The sequence below is a fragment of the Podarcis cretensis genome (genome assembly GCF_951804945.1).
Source record: "Podarcis cretensis genome assembly, chromosome: 7".
Taxonomy (NCBI): Eukaryota; Metazoa; Chordata; class Lepidosauria; order Squamata; family Lacertidae; genus Podarcis; species Podarcis cretensis.
The window spans coordinates 51559852-51585224 of record NC_137176.1 but is presented as its reverse complement, the minus strand read 5'-3'; the positions used below and the strand labels follow the sequence as shown (position 1 = coordinate 51585224).

At 42.6% G+C, this 25373-nt stretch overlaps 1 protein-coding gene across 4 annotated transcripts in view; it reads left to right on the top strand.

Moving 5' to 3' along the window:
• NOL4 (nucleolar protein 4) overlaps window positions 1-25373 on the top strand; it is a 139256-nt gene that overhangs the window by 62765 nt on the left and 51118 nt on the right. For all 4 annotated transcript variants that reach the window (XM_079982711.1, XM_079982710.1, XM_079982713.1 and 1 more), the window contains 2 exons: window positions 1777-1889; window positions 5981-6113. In XM_079982711.1, coding sequence (XP_079838837.1) covers window positions 1777-1889; window positions 5981-6113 — 246 coding nt within the window. The remainder of the gene's footprint in view (window positions 1-1776; window positions 1890-5980; window positions 6114-25373) is intronic.

Here is a 25373-nt window from a genome sequence, read left to right as displayed (position 1 = left end):
CTTGTAGTGCCCCTAATGTAAAGGCCTTCACGTTCTCTCAGGAATGCTGATGCCCCTCAGCAGGGTGAAGATCAGACTAATGTAGTTTCTTATTCATTTTTATTTGCTGCTGCTCATTTAACAGGGATTGTTCCATAAATTGCTTATATGACTTCATGGACATTTTGTTGTGAAGCAACTTGTGGTGTGTATGTGTGTGTGTGTGTGTGTGTGTGTGTGTGTGCATGTGTGTGTGTGGAATGTCCAGGAAGGCAAGTTAGAAATTATTTTAATAAACAAATAAATGAAAGTAAAAATAAGGGCTCATTTAAGGTACCAATGAGCCCTATATTGAATATATATTTTGAGACAAAGGACAATACCCCCTTCTTAGTCTTCTATATAAATAAATAATTATTATTATTACAGTGGTGCCCCGCAAGACGAATGCCTCGCAAGACGAAAAACTCGCTAGACGAAAGAGTTTTCAGTTTTTTGAGGTGCTTCGCAAGACGAATTTCCCTATGGGCTTGCTTCGCAAGACGAAACGTCTTGCGAGTTCTTGCGAGTTTGTTTCCTTTTTCTTAAAGCCGCTAAACCGCTAAGCCGTTAATAGCCGCTAAGCAGCTAAGTCGCTAATAGCCGTACTTCGCAAGACGAAAAAACCGCAAGACGAAGAGACTTGCGGAATGGATTAATTTCGTCTTGCGAGGCACCACTGTATTGTACACACACAAACCTAGTACTACAGTGGTACCTCGGGTTACATACGCTTCAGGTTACATACGCTTCAGGTTACAGACTCTGCTAACCCAGAAATAGTGTTGTTGTTGTTCTTTAGTCGTTTAGTCGTGTCCGACTCTTCGTGACCCCATGGACCAGAGCACGCCAGGCACTCCTGTCTTCCACTGCCTCCCGCAGTTTGGTCAGGCTCATGTTTGTAGCTTTGCAAACACTATCCAGCCATCTCGTCCTCTGTCGTCCCCTTCTCCTTGTGCCCTCCATCTTTCCCAACATCAGGGTCTTTTCCAGGGAGTCTTCTCTTCTCATGAGGTGGCCAAAGTACCTTTGAAATAGTACCTCGGGTTAAGAACTTTGCTTCAGGTTGAGAACAGAAATCGGCCCCATTAGCTAAAGTGGTGCTTCAGGTTAAGAACAGTTTCAGGTTAAGTACGGACCTCCGGAATAAATTAAGTACTTAACCTGAGGTACCACTGTACTACCATTCCAACTAAAGTTAACATTTTAGAGCAATGAGGCGATTCCTCCTCAGGAGAAATTTTGAGGGAAGCCCAAAGAGATTTGATAAATGAGCACATTTTCTCAGAAGTCTTTTCTCATCCTTGAATGACACAAGAAGCATTCCTTGCCCCTATCCATTCCATCCAGTCTTACCCCTTGCTGGACTTATTCGCTAGCACAGTTAGAATGCTAGTTAAATCAGGCCATTCTATTATTCTGGCACATAATATGGTGACCTTGCAGATGCTAACGATATCTGGATTGACTTGTAGCTGAATGAAATAATGCCTGAAACTCCTGTGCTTGCTGCTTTGAGTGTCATGATGGAAGAAAGGGGGAATATAAATATCATAAGTAAGTGCTAAAATCCACCAAAACATTGTCACATAGGACTTTTTCAGGAGACCCAGTTCACACATCATGACAGCTGTAAAGCAGTGTTTCATGATGAAACACACCCATAGTAGGAAGTACTACATATCATTTATTTGTAATTATTTTGTTTATAGAAAACTCCAGAATCACACCTTTTTTAATCTTTGTTTATTCTTACAGATAATGGGAAGCCCCCAACTTTGGTTACCAGCATGATTGATTACAACATGCCAATCACAATGGCCTACATGAAGCACATGAAGCTACAGTTATTAAATTCCCAGAAAGATGAGGTAAATATCTAAGACTAATTCATAGTAACAGTAGTGGTGGACTACGTTCATCTATGGTCCCTTATTACATTAGCAATTTGTTTTGTCTACTATTAAGAGTAATTTTTAAAGCTACAACTTCAATTGCTCTAATGACACAGGAGGAATGGAAAACATTCACTTAATCATAGGTTTGAAATCATACCTTGCTATTTATAGTTTATGATTCTACATAGAGTATGCAACATATTCAATCTTGAGAGCTGATCATATGGGGTTTTCTATGGTTCTGTTTCCTCATGTTCAAATAATGAGAGAGAAGGGGAAAGGTACTTGGGAAGGACATTCTTCTGGATTGTTCACTTCACTACTTGGGCTTGACTTGACCTGCTTTTTCTTAACAATACTCAAGTATGGAAGAGCTGTTCTGTTGGCTCATGTTAATGTTTATTCTTCAAATATTTTAGATGACAGATTTTCAAGAGTTCCATTTTAAGGCAAAAGTGGGAGGTCAGAAAGGCAATTGTGGCCCTTCAGGACTCTCCATCTGATCCTTAGGATTCTCAGCATGTCTTCTGAACATGGGGCTTAGCTCTCTCCAGACACACCATGACCTCTAGCCAATATTTGTCCTACTTTGGTGTTTCTGGGAGAGCTAAACCACAAGCCCACGTTCAGATGACCAACTAGCCAAACCATGACTTAACTCAGCACAGTGCAGCAGTAGAACTAGAACAGATCCAAAGCAGCTGTGACCTCCTCTCCAAGCATGCTCATTCATGCTAAGTCATGGTTTGGCTTAATATTATGCATAGTGAAACTGTAAAAGCTATTGCCAGAGGCAGTACTGAAGCCTGGGAAGGGTATGAGAGAGCATGCACATTTGGAACTTATTATCAACCAAGTCCATCAGAAACTTCTGTAGATGTCTTAAGAACTAGCATGCTTAGGTCTTGAACCTAGTTTGTTCAATTCACATGGTTTGTTAGTGTGTATGTTAGTGTGCATGTGTTTAAATGATCCCTGCCAAATAAAATACATTAGCGCAGCTTTAAAAGTGAGTCGCTACTTAAATTTATAGCAAAACCCTTGAGTCTGAGTTTATGCAAGTGGGATTTCAGAATATGCTTAAAGCTTTTCTGAGTAGGGGTTTTCTGAGTGGGATAAGCAGAAGAAATATAATGAAGAGTTGATCTGATTATCTGGGAGAATTAAAGGAAAACTGATCTAGTATTTTTGCCTTTTCTCTGTTTTACATTAAACCATCTGACAATTTAGTAAAATAATTAGATGGATAGGGTCACTTGCAGCTTAGACAGGGTCTCAAAGGTCATGTAAGATATTTGCAGTTATTAAGATCATATTGAATTATGTAATATTTTCCGTTCAGTTTCATGTTTGCAAGCTAGTTGATGAAAGGCTTAAGCTGAAATCCTGTACCTGCTTACCTAAGAATAAGTCCCATTGAACTTAATAAGACTAGCTTCAGTGTAGATGTTTCTAGGATTTTGCTACATGTGAAAGAAAGGCAAGGTAGACTGGCATCTCCTAATACCACCACCATTCCTTCTATTTAATATATTCAGGCTTTGAGTGTCTTTGCTTATGTAGTTAAAATGGCACCTTTCACAGACAACAGGGAGGTATCAGCAGAAGAAGAAGTGGGAGAAGTGCCGAATAAACAAAAATATTTGAAGTTAAAACCTGAATGGGGAGATCTCAAGAATAACCACAAATAGTGATGGTCAGAAACATAGGTAGATTGATCCACACTGACTTTGCACTGCCTTGCCCCACACTCCTCTCCATCCTCGAATGCTGGAATTCTCCATCCTGGAATCCATCCTCGAACTCAGCCAGAGGGAGGTCAGGTGAGCAGCACAGGCCAACCATACTGGCCACCCCTGCTCTATTTCCTTCCCTTCCTACCAGTAGCAGACAATGTGATGCCCTCCAGATGCTGGACTCCAGGTCTCATCAGCCAAAGCAAGCATAGTGATTCATCAGAGAGAGCACCCTGTTGGCGACCCCTAGGGCAGATCACTGTGGAGGAGTGCTGACTAACTGGACCAGTAAACAGGAACAGAATAACGATAAAAAGACTCCATACTGCCACTGTTAGCTGCAGGTCCTATTTATCAATTCTACTGGCTTTGCTCCTGCATCCTATCATCATGGAGAACATCTAACAACTGAATACTGCTGGCGGAAGAGGGGAGTTATCAGAGAAATGTGACTCTGAGTAGAATACAGTTGACTGGAAATCAGTAGCCACTAGCTGTTTTATGCAACAGCTTCTGACCTTACTCACTGTCTAGCAGGAGCAATCTATGTGAAGAGAAAAAAAGTCAACTCTTTATTTAAAAATATGCCGCCATTCTTAATACGGCTAGCTTCAGGTTTGAAGGGGCCTTTGGTAAACTGTGCTCTGGTAGGTTGCTTCCAATATTAGTGGGTCTCCTGATATGGGCTTACCTGAAAACAGCTACAAGCCACTTCCCTCTGTGAGTGAGTATAGTAGTGGCTGATGCAGATGTCTTTTTCCATTGATGGAGTGATTGGTGGGTGGAGCATGGCCACACCATTTTGTGATCCTTTCTCTTTTTTTCTGCTCTTTAGATGTGGCAGCCATTACACCAGCCCCCAAAGTAGTCATTTTGTGTTATGCCATGCCCTAATAGCAGCCATTCCCCCCTCCCAAATGTGCACACTGGCCCAGAAAGCCTTTGTGAGTACAGAGCCTATTTACAGCTCAGTGTAAATTAGGCTAATTTTTAGAAATTTTGTCCCCTTTGCCAGGTTGCAGACATCTGTAATGGTGTAAAATACTGCTACTGATGAATGAGTTGGGCTTGATTCAGAAAGGGCATACTTAAAATGAATAAATTTGTCTTGGTTCAAATTGGACTCAAAATTGTTCCTTTGAATTGGGGGGGCTCCGGGTTTGGCATGCTCCCAGTAGTGTTATTGGGGATTGACAAGGCCTTCACACCCCAGAGGAATATAGCAAGGACTGCAGGCCTCCACAAGCTCCAGATGAGTCCCAGTCCACTCACTTCCTTTCTTCCCCACCCATCACGATTTACTTGGTAGATGCAACAAAGTTGTGACCTTGATTGCGGCAATAGTATTGTTGGCTCCATGATCCCTGGAGTAACACCTTCCTGGGGTTTCTGGGTCCCTAGTAAGAAGTCATTAGCTTAAAGAAACTTTGGCCTCCAGGAATCTTGTTGAACATGTTTCTGGACACCAGTTTTCTTGGGCCCAGAACATTTCCCTGTGCTGCTACAGAGCCTAATAAAGGCGGCGGCAGCAACCCTTCTCATCACTGTCGATACTGCCACAACATACCATAGGTTTCAGTGGGAAAGGGAAGAGGACTGTGACAATGGGCAGGGCTGGTGTCGGGAACCAAGCCTTTATTAATCACAAGCAGAGCCCAATTTTTTAAGCTCAGCTCATAATTAGCTTGGAAGTTCTTAATGAGGGAAATTTGGACTCCAAACTTTGCCGTTATGAATTTTGGGTGGGATAAGCATCTTGATAACCACATTAATTTTGGAAGGAACTTATTTCACATGGGGAAGCAGAATTCTTCTTGGAAGCTCTCATATACTGAAAGAGTGCAACATGTCATTACACAGTGCAAAGAGAGTTGTTCAGTACAGAGACGCTAAACCTTTAGACTGTCTTGTTTCATATTATGAAATGGGGGGAAATGTTGTGGTGAGAGTACCTCAGCTATCTGGAACTGTTCTATTTTGCCTTTTTTAAATCAGTGATTATCAATCATAGTATCTCAGTTACTTATAGAAATTCTGCTTCTCTTCACTCAAATTCCCATGCCCTTCTCTGCAGTAGCTGTAATCCTGAGTCTATTTACACTCATCAATTGGATTTAAGCACATGTAACTGGGCACAACAGTCAGTTAATTACTCTTGTATAGATCTTGTAGTTAAATAACAAAGAATCAAAGCATTCTAGGTTGTCAGTTCTAGGCTGAACAACACCAAGTAATTGCTTGGTAAGCCCTAATCTATATGAACACTGTGCCTGAAAATTATCTTGACATTTGTTAATATGCTTGTGATGCAGAATTTTATATTTTCAGGATGAAAGCTCTATAGAAAGTGATGAATTTGATCTGAGTGACTCCACCAGGATGTCTGCTGTGAACTCTGACCTCAGTTCAAATCTCGAAGAAAGAATTCAAAGTCCGCAGAATCTCCAGGGCCAGCAAGATGGTAAGCTAACTTTCTGGCAAATGAAGCTGAGTTTTGTTGATCAGTTCCTTTTTTCTTTTGTTCATTGTCAATGATGTGGGGTATAGGGGAGTAAATAAAGCCATTTCTGCTACTATTCATTCATTATTATGCTTCTGATCTGTGCACATTTATTGTGTCTGTAGACAACTTTAAGAACTGTTTTGTGTCTAAATGATTTACTTGGCTCACTTTTGTGACACTTCCCAAAGATGCAAAAATATTCAGCCTTAAATATAACATATATTATGAAGAGACAATGGCATCTCCAAATGTGCATGACTTTAGTTTCTTTCACAAAAGTAAACTACCATTCATTTTTATGGGAAAATATGAAGTATTGCACATGGAGACATTGCAGTACATGGAGGCAAAACTAGCCATACGTAGAGGCACTGAATGTGCACCAAGGAATCTGTGGTTTTCCAGATGTTGTTGAACTATGACACCTGTCAGCCCCAACCAGCATGTTCAATGGTCAGGGGTGATGGGAGTGATGGTCCAACAAAATAATGAGGGCCACAGATTCCCCACAGCCTGTTGCATATACCTGTGAGTCCTCAAGATCACTGAAAAATATAGGCCTCCCGTCTAAACACTAGCAAAAAATAAAGAAGCAGGACTTCAGCCAAAAAAGAAAAAGAAAAAGAAAAAAACGCTTGTAGTAGCAAAGATGTCAGAAAGAGGATTTTCAGTCTTGCTTCTGACATAGAGTCTGCTTTAGTAGAGATGGTATCCACAATATACTGACAACAATTTTATTAGTCTTTTTCTTGTAAAATTGAGGTTGGCATGGAGTGAATTAGGGTTCATTTTAAGTAAATGGAAGCATTGTGGTTCCAAGTTTGTGATCTAAGGGAGATGAGTGTCCAATTGGAGGCAAGATCTTGTCCCCACAGTACTAAAATATAGCAGTCCAGTGTCTGACTGCCATGCTGCCCTTGACTACATCTATTACCCCTTTGAACATTATTTATCCTGCATCCTAGCAACATCCCATATCAGAGATAGGCCGAGACCTGAGAACTATATGAATGAATGGGAAGCTAGTATATGTGTGCCCCCTTCACATGTCACACTGAATGTGTATGGAGGGAAATAAGTGAGGTCATTTGTATTTCAGGTTCTCTGTAATGCAAAGAAAGCCCTACATGCAAACTGTTTTATGAATGTAGCGTCCATGCAGAAATTCAGCTGAATATATGAAGGTTGGGAAGGATAACAGCATGTGCCATCCCACTCCCCAACTTAAAGCACTTAATGCAATGCATGGGAATGGCTATTAAATGCAAGGATGCAGTGAAATCTTGCAATAAAGCCTAAGATTCCTTCTCTAAGTATGAAGGTTTAAATTCTTTGCTGTTGTACAGAGAATAGTGTAACACAATTTGTTAAGACCAGTGTACAGATGCACTCCACTAGAATACTTCCTTCCATTTCCCAGTGTTCACTTAAAGCTGTCATCATTTTTTTTTCAGTGTCATTGCTCTGTCAGTGCACCCTTCTATACTTCTGCCCCTCTAGGGGGCAGGCACACAATATGCCCACTTCAAGAATCTACTTAAATCTTTGACTGTTCTCCTTGTGGCTTCCTATCCTGCTGCCCTAAACTACGGTAATTCATTCTGATAGAATTCTCTGTCCCTCACAAGCTGCATTCCAGCCTAGCAGCTGGAGCTCTGTTTCTCTTTTCTCTGTTATACCTTGGGGGATTCCAGCTCACAATATTAGTGTGTCAGAGCCACTAGGGCTACCTGAAAGTAAAAGCTAAAAGTAGGTTCAGTAAAATTCCTTGTCTGAAAACAAAGTTATTTACTATATTGTTTTTAAATGGAAAGTTACTAGATATGCCATATAAGGTTTTTTAAAACAAACAAACAAACAAACAAACAAAAAACAAACAAACTGTGCTTTGAGAGGACAATTCTCTATCCAAGGGCTCATTTCTGAAAATATAACACTTTAAGATTAAGAAGTGGGACCTAGCTGTGCTTGTAAGAATAACAATTGTGCATCTCTTCCTAGTGATGCGGAGATATTTTTTTTGTTGACTCACCTGGTCCATGGCCTACTTCTGACTACTTGTTATGGCAGGCACAGCTTATTAACTCCTCGGAATCCACAAAAGAGGTTGGGATGATTCTTAAATTCAGGGGATGGATGAAGGGCAGTAGCCCTGAGAATAAGTAGAAGTAGAAAATTCAGTCAGAGGTTCCTATTGTTATATGAATTTCAAAGAAAGCCATACAATTGAAAAGTGATCATACTGGATTCTAGACCTTTCAGGAGAAATCCTAATAGTACCGAAGTCACCAGTAGCATGAGACCCGTGATGCACCTATGATTAGAGCAGAATGGTAACATGTGTTGCTCATTATAAAGAATCACTAATACTCCAAATCTAAACATATCTGTGTGCATGAAAACGCTATTACATGTATGAAATCATGTTTAAGGCTGGGTATATGCAGTTCCTAAATACCTAGTTTTAGGAAGTAATCCAACTGTAATAAATGAATGAGTGCCATATGAATTGTGATATAATAATAATAATAATAATAATAATAATAATAATAATAATTTATTTTTTATATCCTGCCCATCTGGGCACTCTGGGCGGCTTCCATAAAAACCAAAAATACAGTAAAATCACACGTTAAAAACTTCCCTGAACAGGGCTGCCTTAAGATGTCTTCTGAATGTCAGGTAGTTGTTTATCGCTTTGACATCTGCTGGAAGGGCGTTCCGCAGGGTGGGCGCCACTACCGAGAAGGCCTTCTGCCTGGTTCCCTGTAGCTTTGCTTCTCGCAATGAGGGAACCGCCAGAAGGCCCTCGACGCTGGACCTCAGCGTCCGGGCAGAATGATGGGGGTGGAGACGCTCCTTCAGGTATACTGGACCGAGGCCGTTTAGGGCTTTAAAGGTCAGCACCAACACTTTGAATTGTGCTCGGAAACATACTGGGAGCCAATGTAGGTCTTTCAAGACCGGTGTTATATGGTCTCGGCGGCCGCTCCCAGTCACCAGTCTAGCTGCCGCATTCTGGATTAGTTGTAGTTTCCGAGTCACCTTCAAAGGTAGCCCCACGTAGAGTGCATTGCAGTAGTCCAAGCGGGAGATAACCAGAGCATGCACCACTCTGGCGAGACAGTCCGCAGGCAGATAGGGTCTCAGCCTACGTACCAGATGGAGCTGGTAAACAGCTGCCCTGGACACAGATTTGACCTGTGCCTCCATGGACAGCTGTGAGTCCAAAATGACTCCCAGGCTGCGCACCTGGTCCTTCAGGGGCACAGTTACCCCATTCAGGACCAGGGAATCCTCCACACCTGCCCGCCTCCTGTCCCCCAGAAACAGTACTTCTGTCTTGTCAGGATTCAACTCAATCTGTTAGCCGCCATCCATCCTCCAACCGCCTCCAGACACTCACACAGGACCTTCACTGCCCTCACTGGTTCTGATTTAAAAGAGAGGTAGAGCTGGGTATCATCTGCATACTGATGAACACCCGGCCCAAACCTCCTGATGATCTCTCCCAGCGGCTGCATGTAGATGTTGAAAAGCATGGGGGAGAGGACAGAACCCTGAGGCACCCCACAAATGAGAGCCCAGGGGTCTGAACACTCATCCCCCACCACCACTTTCTGAACACGGCCCAGGAGGAAGGAGCGGAACCACTGTATAACAGTGCCCCCAGCTCCCAGCCCCTCTAGACGGTCCAGAAGGATGTTATGGTCGATTGTATCAAAGGCCGCTGAGAGATCCAGCAGAACCAGGAAACAACTCTCACCTTTGTCCCTAGCCCGCCGGAGATCATCAACCAGTGCGACCAAGGCAGTTTCAGTCCCATGATGAGGCCTGAATCCCGACTGGAAGGGATCCAAATGGTCCGCTTCTTCCAGGCGTGCCTGGAGTTGTTCGGCAACCGCTCGCTCTATCACCTTGCCCAAGAATGGAAGATTTGAGACTGGGCGATAGTTTGCAATTGTGGCCGCATCTAAAGATGGTTTTTTAAGAAGCGGTTTAATAACTGCCTCTTTCAGCGGGTCTGGGAAGGCTCCCTCACGGAGGGAAGCATTCACCACCCCACGAAGCCCATTGCCCCGTCCTTCCCGGCTAGCTTTTATAAGCCAGGATGGGCAAGGATCCAGGAGACAGGTGGTTGGTTTCACTCGTCCAAGCAGCCTGTCCACATCCTCGGAGGTAACAGATTGGAATTGATCCCACTCAACTTGACTAGACAGAACTCTAGCACTCTCCCGCCCTGGCCCTGCTCCCACGGTGGAGTCTACTTCTTCCCGAATCTGAGCGATTTTATCTGCAAAAAACTTTGCAAAATCTTTGCAGGAGAACATGTGGCCCGTACTGGGCCCCGATGTTACAGGTGGTTCCGCTAAATTGTGAACCACCTGAAAAAGTCTCCTGCTGCTGTTTTCTGCAGATGCAATAGAGGCGGTGAAGAAATTCTATCGCCACTTGGTAGGCTCGACGTTGAGCTCTAACCTGTGTCCGATCAGATTCGGAATGAGTTATCTGCCACCGGCGCTCTAGCCGTCTCAAAGATTGTTTCATTGCCCTCAGATCCGTGGAAAACCACGGGGCTCTCCGGGCTCCATGCAATCGGAGAGGGCGCTTCGGAGCCAAACAGTCAATAGCCCTGGTTAACTCCGCATTCCAGCGGGCCACCAGGGAATCAGCTGAAAGGCCATAACATGGGATAAAGCATCCCCTACCACTCTCTGGAAACCATTTGGATCCATTAAGTGGCGGGGGTGGGCCATCCGAATTGGTCCCACCTCCCTGCAGAGGGGATGGGTCGCAGAGAAGTCCAGTTGCACCAGGAAGTGATCTGACCATGGCACTTCTTTTGTTTCACTTTTACTTAGTGTCAGATCACCAACATCAATATCAAGTCCCGAGCAGCCCCTTGTAAGGTCGTGTCGGCATGGATGTTAAAATCCCCTAGGACGACCAAGCTAGGTGTCTCCAGGAGAACATCCGCCACGACCTGAAGCAGCTCGGGCAGGAATCCTTGGTGCAGCGGGGAGGTCGGTACACCAAAAGGAATCCTGTACTGCCCCTATTGCCCAACTTCCAGAACATGCACTCAGAAAACTGGGTCTTCCCAATAGGACGCCTGGTGCAAACTAATGACTTTCTAAAAATCACTGCAACCCCCCCTCCCCGCCCACATGACCTGGGTTGCTGTGCGTAAGAGAAACCTGGTGGACAAGCAGCGGCAAGGACAGGCCCATCTGCTTCATCCAACCAAGTCTCTGTTACACATGCCAGGTCAAGTCCTCCATCCATGATCAAGTCATGGATGGCAGTGGTCTTATGAATCATTGACCTAGCATTGCACAGCAGCACCTTCAGGTCATGTGGGTATCCCTTGCTGATTCTAGTATCCATCCGGTCAGGACCAGACCCGGAGGCAGGAATAGTCCTCAGACAACGACTAAACCTGCCTCCTCTGTAATGACATGGTCTGGTCTTAGCGTAACTCCTCCTCCTACCCGTGATCACTGAGATCGATTGTCCCAGTGCATCCCCCCCTGTGGAACATGCCCCAGCCATTTTGTGGGCTGGGGCCCACTCCCCGGCAACCCTGACCCCTCCCCCTAAGAACAAAATAACAACTTATACAAACAAACAAAACCAATAAAACAATACAAACAAAAAAATTTAAAAATTACAAAAACATCAAAATAAAAAAAATAATTCCCCAAACCCAACCAAACATCCATCCCACCCCCACCCCCCACATACAAAAAATCCAAAAGAATTTTTTAAAAAACATTTTAAAAACACTCTGTGCCCCTCCTGCAGTAACACTGTCCTAGTGAGGCCTGGCAGGCCCTGCCCTGGGCCAGGTGGTAAGTGGCAGGAAGGAGCAGGACCCTCAGGCACTCACTCAGGGGAGTCCTCCTGGGCAGCAGGCAGCAAGCACCACGCAGTCCTTATGAGGCTTCAGGCCCCGCCCCAGGCCAGATGGTAAGTGGCAAGAGCAGGGCCCTCAAGCACTCACTCAGGGGAGTCCTCCTGGGCAGCAGGCAGCAAGCACCACGCAGTCATAATGAGGCTTCAGGCCCCACCCCAGGCCAGATGGTAAGTGGCAGAGAGGAGCAGGGCCCTCGGCACTCACTCAGGGGAGTCCTCCTGGGCAGCAGGCAGCACTCACTCAGGGGAGTCCTCCTGGGCAGCAGGCATCAAGCACCACGCAGTCCTTATGAGACTTCAGGCCCCACCCCAGGCCAGATGGTAAGTGGCAGAGAGGAGCAGGGCCCTCGGCACTCACTCAGGGGAGTCCTGAGCACAAAGCACCATTTTTACACAGCTTTGGGGGTTCTTATGCATCAGATAAAAACTCTTCTCCACTGAACTGAAGAAAACCTTCTCAAAACCTGAGATCTACACAAGTGTTCTATACAAATCAGGTACATTTCAGATTGCTTATTATCTGCAGCAGTTGTATTTGTGACTGCATAAGTAGTGCAAGCACTAAAAATTGAAGGGGGGGGGGAGGAATCTACCTAAATAACATGTCTTATGCTGACAACAAACTTTGGTGTGTGTCAGAATTTAAGATAGTTACTTAGGCTTTCTGCTGCTTCTGTTGCATTAAAATTTGCGGACCAGACAATCTAGTTTATGAAGTGCCTTGGCTAAAGTAAGCTGACAGAATAATGTAAAGAATCTCCCTGCTTCTATTGTGCAGCACCAGCTCTGAGAATAAAAATACATTCTCTGCCTCCATGATTGTCAGTCTGCCACCTTTCACAAGCACTGAATTCTTTTGTCAATAAAGAAAAAGAAATTGAACATTTACATCTGCATGTTTCAGAATAAGCCTTAGGGCTGAACTGAAAATTAATTGAAGTGTTATCTTTTTCATGGCAACATCACAAAAGTTTCTTCATACTGGGAGTAAATAATATCACTGTGTCGAAGAAAATTAATGCCTTTGTCACCTGTGAATAATTTAAGTGAAGCTGGCATATATCATTACTTCACTGCCTTAAATTATATTCAGTTTCTTCAAAGAAATGAGTAGTGTCCATTGAGCTTTCTGAGGTGCAGTGTGAGTTTCAAAAATTAATATCAACTGTAAAAGAAAACATTAAATAACTATCGCCTACCAACACAATTGTAGCACATGTTGCAGACACTTTAACTATTTCTTTGTGGCTAGTATAAGGGAGTTTCAGTGACAGTGGAATGATTGTTCAGCTGAAGAGAGATAAAGTATTACTGATAAAGCATTAGATATTGAAGTCATCGGATAACCTGCAACATTTCTAGTTGGTGACAAAACACTAAGGATTGTCTGTAAGGAAGAGTGAATTGCTCATTGAATCAGGTCAGTTGCCATAGCAGGAATAGATGCTTGTCCTTAGAGATAAGCAGGACTCCTGAGATGCAGTTTGCTATCCTCTGGCCTTTAGTATATAGAAATTTCACTCCAACCTCAACAGAAAAGCTTATGGTAGAAAGGAGATCTGCTGATACAGTACTTCCTTTCTTTAGAGGTTCCCATGTTCTTACACTGTGCTCACATGTGTTCCTTCTTACATTTATTCCCTTTTTACATTTATGCCATTATTTCCAATTATTATTTAGTGAATTTAAATCCTGCCCTTTCTTCTGAAAGAGCCAAGGGTTGCATTCCCCAGCTCTTCCAACTTTGTAAGGATGTTACTTTCAAGGCCAGTAAATAAGTTACAAACAAGTACTTTGACTGCCACTTGAAACAGCAAGCTGAAGTTCCTATTCACAAGAAAAATGTCCCTTGCAATCTCTAAACATAAAGTATAAGAAGCATTGCTTGGATGTCTTTACCTCTTTAACAAAGCACTGACTTCCCCAGAACAAAATCAGAAGTCGATCCCTCATTAGGGATACCACATAAGCAGACTGGTAGAGTCAACCAAACAGGCAGCACCAGCTTGTTCTAGTATATCCTAGAACATATCCTAAGAAAAACAGACAGCAGAGTCTAATAATAATAATAATAATAATAATAATAATAATAATAATATTTTATTTATACCCCAGCCTCCCCAGCCGAAGCCGGGCTCAGAACGGCTAACAACAGTAAAAGTAACACAGCATTCTAAAATCAATTCATTCTAAAATCAATTCAGAATCAAATTAATGGCAACCATTGGGCTAGAGTTCTATGAGGATTACCAAAGGAGAGGGTCAGACTGTGCCTTGGCCAAAGGTCTGGTGGAACAGCTCTGTCTTGCAGGCCCTGCAGAAAGATGTCAAGTCCCATAGGGCCTAGTCTCTTGTGACAGAGCGTTCCACCAGATTGGGACCACAGCCGAAAAAGTCCTGGTTCTGGTTGAGGCCAGCCTAACCTCCCTGTGGCCCGGGACCTCCAAGATGTTTTTGTTTGAAGACCCTAAGGTCCTCCGTGGGACATACCAGGAGAGACGGTCCCATAGGTACGAGGGTCCTATACTCTGGATAGGGATTTAATTCAGCCTGCACCTAGCCTGTTGTGGGAAGTGAATTATCAAAATGGGTATTGTGATAGATGGCATTATGCGACACTGCTCAGATATTCAGTTATAATGTTAATTTCTAACATTTTCATTTGTCTACACATTTTCTTGCCCAGATCTGGAAAATTCTGTTCTTGGGCAGGCTTTGGTGCTGCTTCCGGTCCCTTACTGTTACAGCTCCCAAGTTGCTAGTCCCTTAGATTCTGCTCAGAGGTTATACAGCCAAGTGTGCATAGTCTTGGGGCTCAGGGAACCTGCCCATTCACTCTCCATACAATCAGTATATGTGGGGGGAAATCAGCTAGATAGAAAAGCAGAAGACCGTGTGTCAAGATCCTAGTAGCTAATGAGTTTTGGACAAAAACTGAAGAGACCTGAGATCAAAGGTCTAGTTGATCATAAAGCTTACAGACAGACCATTGAGAATCCACTTGCAGTCTAGCCTGCCCCACGGAGATTTTGTGATGCTGCAGTTGGCATGGGGAGCACTGCCCTTCCCTGCTGAGCTTCTTGAAGAAATGGTGGTGTAAAAGTATAATAAAACAAATAAATGTAGGGTAATTTTTTAGATGATCTTCTTGACATATCAATACCTAGATTGGCTGCTGCTCCAAGCAGTTTTGAAAAGTCATAAAAAATAAATAAAACATGGAAAAAGCTAATAATCATACACTTTCTAAATGCACATGCTTGCTGATCCCTTTTCCAATTGGTTTGGGGTTTTTTTTGGTGGGGAGGAGGGAGGTGTGCCTGTTTATGTTTTCCTTTCCTCTGTAATTTGCTTTCAGTAAATGAAAATGTTATTAAACATGAATTATGTATTTAGCAAATGCAATGCTGAGTTGTGACTGGTCCAACGTGATGAGGGAACAATCACATTTTCCACACCGCTATCCCAGCTGCACAACTGTCACTTTCTATTACTCCTGCCCTGAACAATTGAATGTGGCTTATAATGACAATAATTGCTTCAAAATTGTTTGTCATGTTTGACTTGTTAGCAACAATCTACCAACGGTTGGTTACAATCAACTTCTTCGTTATTACTGCATAATTACATAAGTGAATATTTTAACCAATAATACCCCAGAATGAAAATTATCTTCCCCTCTGTAAACAACACAGAAATTTTTTGACACTTCAGCACAATCACTTTCCTCTTTTTACATTAGCCAGGCTTAAATGAGTGACTTTATCCCTATGTCCAGACCTAATGCAATAGCATGTATTACTAAAGCTAGCAAAATGCAGCTAAAAGGATGTGTTCATACTCTCATCAGTTTCATTCACTGCAGATCCAGAACCAACAGTTGGTGAGCCAGGGGCTCCAGGAGCTTGGAAGACACCTTCACTAGTCTAACCCATTTGTGGTTGCAACCTGTTAAACACATGCAAACACAGAGGGCTGAAGACTGGGGAGGGGAGAAATCTAAGGCAATGTAATTACCTAATATTTATAAACCCTCTACCTTTGAAGAAAAAAGGCAGTCACAGTGACCCACCACCACCAAGCCAAAAAACTTGTCCTAGCTGTGCATCAAACTTCTCTCATGTTGCTGGGGAATATCCTTGGCTGCAGAGGACATTTCCATCAGAAATACAGATTGTTCTAAGCAACTGTAGTCATATCTCTGGAATGTAAAGTCATAAAAATCCATTCTCAAGTCACAGTCTGAGTGCAACTCTCACCTGTTTGTCTTATAGTTGAAGTTTAAGGAGCTGTGAACAGTTTTAGCAATACACTTCTCCAGTTCAAAGGGAGGAATTCAACCTTGCACTCTTCTGACCATTCCATCTGCATAAGCATTTCTACTTGCCAGACTGAATGGCCCCGCTCTCCTACCTCTGTGCAGTTCTGAGAGTTCATCTGGCCCACCAGAGTGGGTTTGAGGGAGGCATAGGGGCATGCAGGGGGAGGAACCCTGTTGTGCTAGCAGGAGCCCCAAGCTATAGGGAAAACAAAAAGGGAAATGTGGCACCATCAAGCTTCAGCAGCTTTAAAAACAAAACAATGCAAATGGCACTGAAATAGCACAAATGTTTGCTAAAATGAGTATTTTGTGAAGAACTTGCTGGACTCTTGAATACGCTACTTTTGAGGTGAACATTGAAATGAGAGGATATTCTGCACAATGCTAGAGGAATGTCAGGAGGTGATAAGCTGTGATCTCACTGACTATCCATGAAACATCTAAATGTACATCTTGCTGCTGCAAAATGTTCAAAGTATAAAAATTATACACAAGTCAACTGTGGTGTCTTTTATCTTGCACAGAACAGCTTGTACAAACTTCCCTATGTTCTACAGAGGAGTTCACTCATGGGTGCACATGTTCCTGCAGGGATCTTTCCTGGTGCCTGGAGTCAGTGGCGGAGCTTCATGCTCCAGCACTGAGGGGTGGAGAGCAGGCGGGGCAGCCCACAGGTGCATGGTACCCAGCATGGGCAGGGCAGCCGTGATGGCACCCTACCGGGATCACACTGCCGGGGACAGTGCGCTCCCTCCACACTCCTCTTCCTCCACCAGTGCCTGGAGTGTCCTATCCCTTTCTCCCTTCTCCTGCTGAAATTAAGCTTGAAAGAAGTGCTCTATTTTAGCCAATAGAATAGGTTGTGATGTGTGTTTCATTGTGGTGTGTGTGCTCATCATAGTTCCTCTGGTTTGCAAATGAGAACAACATCAGAGGTCTCATTCTCTATATGTAATGTCCACTCAGAGTCATACCTAGGATGAAATCATGTTTGCCTCCACAGAAAAGAGCAACAGAATACTGAAATCAAGGATGTGATTTTTTTAAAAAATAATATTTATTGGTATTTCAAAAAGTTACAAGAATAAAAAAGAAAGAAAAAGAAAAAACAGAAAATACAAAATACAGAAAAAAATAAAAAACAATTAAAAACAAATCCATCTTTCCATATCTTATCTATCATTTGCTTGTTTCCTTGACCTCCTCACACCTCCCTTTTTTGTAATCTAGTTCATTAGTTGTTTCAGCAAATCCTTTCCTTCTTTGTTTTTATCTTACTAATTTATCTTAATATATTGTAACTTTACATTCTGACCTGTTAACAATCCATTTTTACTTAATCCTTTATAACATTACTGCTAAAACCACATAGCTTCATTCCAGCATCCTTCTAACATTCCTTAATTTTACAATGTTTCTGTAAATAGACTTTAAATTTCTTCCAGTCTTCTTCTACCGACTCTTCTCCCTGGTCTCGGATTCTGCCAGTCATTTCCGCCAGTTCCATATAATCCATCACCTTCATCTGCCATTCTTCCTGGGTGGGTAGATCTTGTGTCTTCCAATACTTTGCAATAAGTATCCTTGCTGCTGTTGTAGGATACATAAAAAAAATTCTATCCTTCTTTGGCACCAATTGGCCGACCATGCCCAGGAGAAAGGCCTCTGGTTTCTTCAGGAAGATATATTTAAATACCTTTTTCATTTCATTATAGATAATCTCCCAGAAAGCCTTAATCTCTGGGCATGTCCATCAAAGGTGAAAGAATGTTCCTTCAGTCTCTTTACATTTCCAACATTTATTATCAGACAAATGATATATTTTAGCAAGCTTGACTGGTGTCATGTACCACCTGTATATCATTTTCATAATATTGTCTCTTAAGGCATTACATGCCGTGAACTTCATACCTGTGGTCCATAACTGTTCCCAGTCAGCCAACATAATGTTGTGTCCAACATCTTGAGCCCATTTAATCATAACAGATTTCACCGTTTCATCTTGAGTGTTCCATTTCAACAGCAAGTTATACATTCTTGACAAAATCTTAGTTTTGGGATCTAACAGTTCTGTTTCTAATTTTGATTTTTCCACCTGGAAGCCAATTTTCTTATCCAAATTATATGCCTCCATTATTTGATAATAATGAAGCCAATCTCGCACTTTGTTTTTTAGTTTTTCAAAGCTCTGCAATTTTAATTTATCTCCCTCTTGTTCCAAAATTTCCCAATATTTCGGCCATTTGGCCTCCATATTGAGCTTTTTCTGAGCCTTCGCTTCCATCAGTGACAGCCACCTTGGGGTTTTATTTTCAAGTAAGTCCTTATATCTTGTCCAAACATTAAACAATGCTTTCCTAACAATATGATTTTTAAACGCTTTATGTGCTTTGACCTTATCATACCACAAATATGCATGCCACCCAAATACATTATTGAAACCTTCTGAAATCAAGGATGTGATTGACATGGGTGCAAGAATCTCCTTCATGGAGAACCACACACAACATTCAGGGACACTAGCCACCCTCTTCAGAACTGACTCAAAGTCACCTACTGAAAGTGACTAGCAGTAGAATCTACAAAATGCAATAGCAAGTAGTTTAGATAGCTTTTAAGAAATAGATAACCCATCTATAATCATGACCTATAGATTTTTAAAAACAATTAAATGATGACATCAAAATGGATCTAGTAAATAGTTCAGTGCTACATTCCACAGAATTTTCTGTCTTGACTATGGATTCTATAACGGGAATGCTGATGCAGCTTTATCTACCACACTGGAGACAATGCTATAATAGCATTATTAGAAATGACAGGTCATTAAAAAAAAAAAAATTGAACTCTCTTGTGTTGTATTTCCACTGTGCAAATTTGAAGGCTATGACCCAAACTGACAGGCTGCATGTTGACCACTGATCTATGCAATCCACAATCATTACATTTCAAATCTGTCTAAATTGAAAGTGAGAAAATACCGGTAAGTTGACTGCACTTGTCTTGAGTAGGAAGAGGCTTCTGTAGGTTGTTTCCATGGAGCTATCTGCTTCTTGTTTTCATCTCTGTATGAAGGACTGTTACTCACCTGCCATTTTCTACTGTAGAAACCCAGAAAAACAACAACAAATACACACCATTCAGAATAGATGTGAGGCATGTGCTTTTTGAAAGCTCCGAGGGATAGTTTTGTTCAATGATATCACAGGGAAATAGGTATACTTTACTTTGGTCAGAAAAAGGGACGCAGGTGGTGCTGTGGGTTAAACCACAGAGCCTAGGACTTGCCGATCAGAAGGTCGGCAGTTCAAATCCCCGCGACAGGGTGAGCTCCCATTGCTCTGTCCCTGCTCCTGCCAACCTAGCAGTTCGAAAGCCCGTCAAAGTGCAAGTAGATAAATAGGTACTGCTCCGGCGGGAAGGTAAATGGCGTTTCCGTGTGCTGCTCTGCTTCGCCAGAAGCAGCTTAGTCATGCTGGCCACATGACCCAGAAGCTGTATGCCGGCTCCCTCGGCCAATAAAGCGAAATGAGCGCCACAACCCCAGAGTCAGCCACGACTGGACCTAATGGTCAGGGGTTCTTTACCTTTACCTTTACTTTGGTCAGATATACTAATGTTTATATAAAATTATGGAACAGGACAATCACTTGGCCCCTGATCCACACTTACAGCACTATGTATGTGCTGTGCGCACCTACCAGCCCAGCCAGTTCTTGCCAATGTCAGCTTGGGCAGTTGCTTGGAGAATCAAAGCCTGAAGCCTTTCACCCCTCATCCCAGACAGCTTGATTTAATTCTCCACTCCAGAAGGCTATTATTGCTGCCAAAGCTGAAAAATTGAGAGTATAATTTCACCAAATATTCTCCATTAGCCTGCGTGGGAGCAGAAATACTTCAATATTTTATTGGGGAAGGGCAGCACAATAACAACGGCACAGCTTCTTTCCTTTAGCAGCCTGACCACTATTTTGCACTCCTCACAATGTCTTGCATTATTAAGAGGCATTATGTATTAGAGGCAGAGACTATTCAAATAATAGCCCCCCCCAAAAAAATTGTCCTCCATTTCAGGAAGGGGCAAAAAATATTCTCAGATTTTCACTCCAGAAAAATCTCTTTTGAGAAATTTTGGGTCAGTTCTGAATTCTCATTTTTCACATCTGTAGCTTGGGTGATGTTCTAGAAATTCGGCTCTTAGGAAATGACTTTATGACAACTAATGCTAGTGTAGAGCTATTTCAGAAGATACATCAACATGAGTAATTATTGAAATGATCTTTCGATATGATATTTCTGAATGAGTTGTTCCTTTTCTTTGTAAACTTAGCAGCCTTTCCTACATAAAATAGTAAAAAGATAGAAATCAACATTTATATTAATAGCCACTAGAGGTCTGCTGATATCAAAACTTAGGCAATGTGAATTTATTTCTGCAAAGTGAACTCAGTCTAAAGTATATTATACATATTTTTGTTCCCCCGCCCTTAGCATTACTCATAATCAGAGGTGTTAACAAGGATTTGTGTTTTTTTGATAAGTTGACTAATTTAAGGTGTAGACTTTTATTTCAACTTTTGCTTCTCTGTGAATTGGAACATATGGGTGCTTTCCCTTTCTCACACTGATGTTTGTGGCAATGCTTATATTCCATCACTAGGTGCCATTATAATGCTATTTGATTTGGTTCAAAATTTGCCTCCTCAAACACAAGCCCTGTGCAGACATTATGATGAATGTGTGTGTAGACAGGGGTGGAAGAGATAGCACAGGCTGTTTCTGCTTCAGACATTCACACATACAGTTTAATGTCTGCCTACAACTTACATGTGTACAAGTACACATGCATAGGACTCTTTCCTAACATACACACCATTCTGTGTTTTCAAAATTCCTGATCATGTGGCTATAACCCTGTTTGCAAATAGGTGTATGAGAGATAATTCTCCAGCTTGGATTTTCAGGGCTTGTAAAGTTCATTTCTTCTTTGAGACAGTTTTTACATGCCCCTGAAGTTATTATAACAGCATCTCTACTTTTATGCAAGTGTTAGAATGAACCTGTAAAGAGATCTGACAGGCTTCTACACTAGGCACACTTCATAGGCTAGATACACTAGAGACACTTTGTGCTTGTGCTTTATGTGCACATAAAAGGTAAAGGTAAAGGACCCCTGACAGTTAAGTCCAGTCACGAACGACTCTGGGGTTGCAGCGCTCCTCTCACTTTACTGGCCAAGGGAGCCAATGTTTGTCCACAGGCAGTTTTTCTGGGTCATGTGGCGAAACCAGAGTAGCGCACAGAAACGCTGTTTACCTTCCTGCCAGAGCAGTACCTATTTATCTACTTGCACTTGGACGTGCTTTTGAACTCCTAGGTTGGCAGGAGCTGGGACCGAACAACGGGAGCTCACCCCGTCGCAGGGATTTGAACCGCTGACCTTCCGATCGGCAAGCCCAAGGCTCAGTGGTTTACACCACAGCGCCACCTGTGTCCCCTTATGTGCACATACATGCAGCAAAAAATTCATGCCCAGTGTAATTATCTATATTTCCTCGATTTGTAGGTTTTGAGGCAGCCCTCGCTCCTATATAATTGTGAAACACAGGGAGAGGGAGAGGGAAGGGGGGTCAGCTCTCTCATTAGACAAAATGAGGTGACCACTACAGGTGGCAGGTGCTAAGGGGCAGCTGTGGCAGTGAAGGCACTGTTCCTTCTATGTCCATTTCCTCCTACAGTCGTACCTTAGTTGCCGAACGCCTTGGAAGTGAGAGTTCCAGTTTTTGAACAATTTTTTGAAACCAAACATCCGGTGTGGCTTCTGCAGCTTCCGATTGGCTGCAGGACGCTTTTCAAGGACTGTGTATGTTGCATGCCTGTCCTATTACCAGCACAAATTGTAATATATATTTAGGACCCACTCTGTCCTTCTGATTATACCTGGTTTTAACTGATTTTAATATTGGATCTTTCATTTTTGTAGCCCAGCCTGATATGTTACGGTGAAGGATCAGTAAGGAATCTAAACAACAACTGTCATCCCAGGCACATTCTGTACCTGTAAAGGGGCACCATTGTGTCCTTAGTCCCAAATGTCTTCCACTTGCCCCAGGGTCAACAAATGGAGCATAAATACAGTGGCCTCTTGTGAACTCAAGAAGAAAGCCAATGGTCCTGGATTCTAGCAGGTTAGCAGGGCTCAAGGAATAATGCAGAAATCTCTGTTGGTTTTGTCTGCACTAAGTTCCTTGAGAAACCAAGACAAAGAAACGTTAGGGCTATAAAAGAAGTGACAACACAGTTATCACACTTTGCTGTAATACTGAGTATTGGCCATAGCCTATTAACATAATTTTATTTAAAACATTTCCCGACTACTATGATAGCCTAATAACATGTTTGTAGAACTGTGGAGTATTCCAACTTGATTGAGTGCCCCACATTATATTGTTCCTATTATGTTAAAGGATGACAAGGTTAAGACGGTATGATTACTGTCCTCCAGGATGTTAATGAAGAGAGGGAATATTTTCACTCAAGCCAATTTCAGAGAGTGATATATTACCTAAATGTATTTTCATGTAGATTCTTGAGAACACCATCTATTACACTATTATATACTTTTACTATACCATTAAATAGCAATTTTCATGTAAAATTTTAGACAAGTTTGATGTAAAATTTTGGATAATTGATAGCATATTTTCTGTAAATCAACATTGCACTGATTTTCTCCCTTTAGTTCCGCTTGAGGTACCATTCAGCTTTCATATGACAATTTTCTATATCTGAAGCAAAGGCCAGATGGAACACTTCCACTGATGTTACTTTATAAAACATAGTGAAAGTGAGCTATATCCAGCAGATTATATCTAGCTATGTCTTTTTCTATTATATTTGTGAAAACAGCACCACACCTGACTTATTCTTTAATTTCAACTATTTATTGCTTTCAACTTACTGATAAAAACCCATAGCAGAATACCTGGCTGAAGGTTCCAGCTTAATGCAGAACTGACCCTGGCTAGTAGTCCATCTTGGCCCATGATTTTTTTGCCCCGTGAGGAGATAATGCTACAAAAATAAAACTGTTTCTTGCTGTTCACTCACATGGCCTGTAGCAACCCAGGGACTCTTAGGATTGGCTCTTAAAGAGTCTGTACACATTCTCCTTCTATAGATATTATACTGAAGTAAAAATTCAAAGGAGCTGAGGGCATGCTACAACTTTAATTGTGTTGTTGTTCAGTTGTAAGCAGAAGTGGGCAGCCTGTGTTTTTCCACATCATGTTGTTTTCCAGCTCCCATCAGTCCTAGCCAACATGGCCAATGGTCAGGAATGATTTTCTTACAGTTTTAAAAAACCGCCAATTCTTTCATTATTCCAATATTACTATTGCCTCAAATCCTTATTTTAATATACTTATACTCAAGGACAGGTGATTGGCAGGTGAATTTGCTAAATTCTGCTTATTATGCCCTCTAACACCACACAGATTTTTTTTTTTTACACAGCCAGGTGTTCAGAAACCTGCTGTGTTATTCCAAGGCCTGCACTTTTTCCTCACTTAAATTTTTCACCATCTTTCTTCCCATTTTCCTGTTCACTCAGTGGGAAAGTCTCTGAAGTATTCTCATGCTGGCTAGGCAATTTACTGGAAAGTTTCAGATAGGATACAAAATTGAAGCTCTCAGCAAATGTTTCCTCCTGTTCCAGGTAGCTACATTCTGAGGATTTGCTGAGCTAGGATTAATAGTTGCCTCCATCTTGCCAATATTCTTTCTGGGTATTTAATCATTTGTAAAAACAAAAGCAACTTTTGGATTTATATTAATTATACAGTATCGTATCGGGATAAATAATCTAATCCAATGGATAATGTTAGTTAGGAGATTCACTCAAGTGATTTGATTCACTCAAGTGATTTCATCTTCTCTCAAGTTGAATAAAACCATCTATTTCCCCCAGCTATCTACAGTCAAGCCTGAAATGTCAAGCATTAGACAAATAGGCAAACCAAATGCAGGCTCTGGCATCTTTCTCAGGACTTTAAGTCTCTCTCTTTTCAGCTCTCTGTCATAAATTTTTCACCCCACACCATCAAGAAAGAGTTATTTCTGTTTGAATTGTCTCTGGCCTTTCAAAGCTGCTTATAAATGCAGCTTTTGCATTAGAGACAGCCCTGTGGCATGGGATACCAGTAACAGTGGGACCCCAGTTTTCCAACTGCTCTGTCACAAGTTGCTGCAAATAAACTACCGTATTTTTCGCCCTATAGGACGCACTTTTCCCCTCCAAAAATGAAGAGGAAATGTGCGTCCTATGGGGCGAATGCAGGCTTTTGCTGAAGCCTGAAGAGCGAGAGGGGTCGGTGCGCACTGACCCCTCTCCCTCTCCAGGCTTCAGGAAGCTCTGCGCAAGCTGTGGGAGCCCGCGGGAGTTCCCCCCGGGCTCCCACGGCTTGCGCAGAGCTGCCTGCACCCCAAAGCCCCGGCGCCCTCAGCAGTCACGCCGGGGCTTCGGGTAGCTCTGCGCAAGCCGCGGGAGCCCTCCCCTGGCTAGCGCAGCGTTGCCTCTTATCCCGAAGCCCTGGCGCGCTCAGCAGTCGTGCCGGGGCTTCGGGTAGCTCTGCGCAAGCCGCGGGAGGGCTCCCCCAGCTTGCGCAGAGCTGCCTGTTCTGGGGGCTGGGGTCGGGGGAAGCTTGGGCTCCCCCCGCCCCAGCCTCGCGCCTTGGGGGGAAAATAATTTTTTTTCTTTATTTCCCCCCAAAAAAACTAGGTGTGCCTTATGGGCCGGTGCGCCCTATGGGGCGAAAAATACGGTAATTTGCTAATGGAGAATGCACTTTCACTGACAGCATTTCTGAAGTCCTTAACTGATCCACAACACATGGCCAGTAAACACAGCAGTAATACAATCTTCTGTTCATCAGTCATATATACAGATATATTTGTTGTTTGTTGTTTAGTCGTTTAGTCGT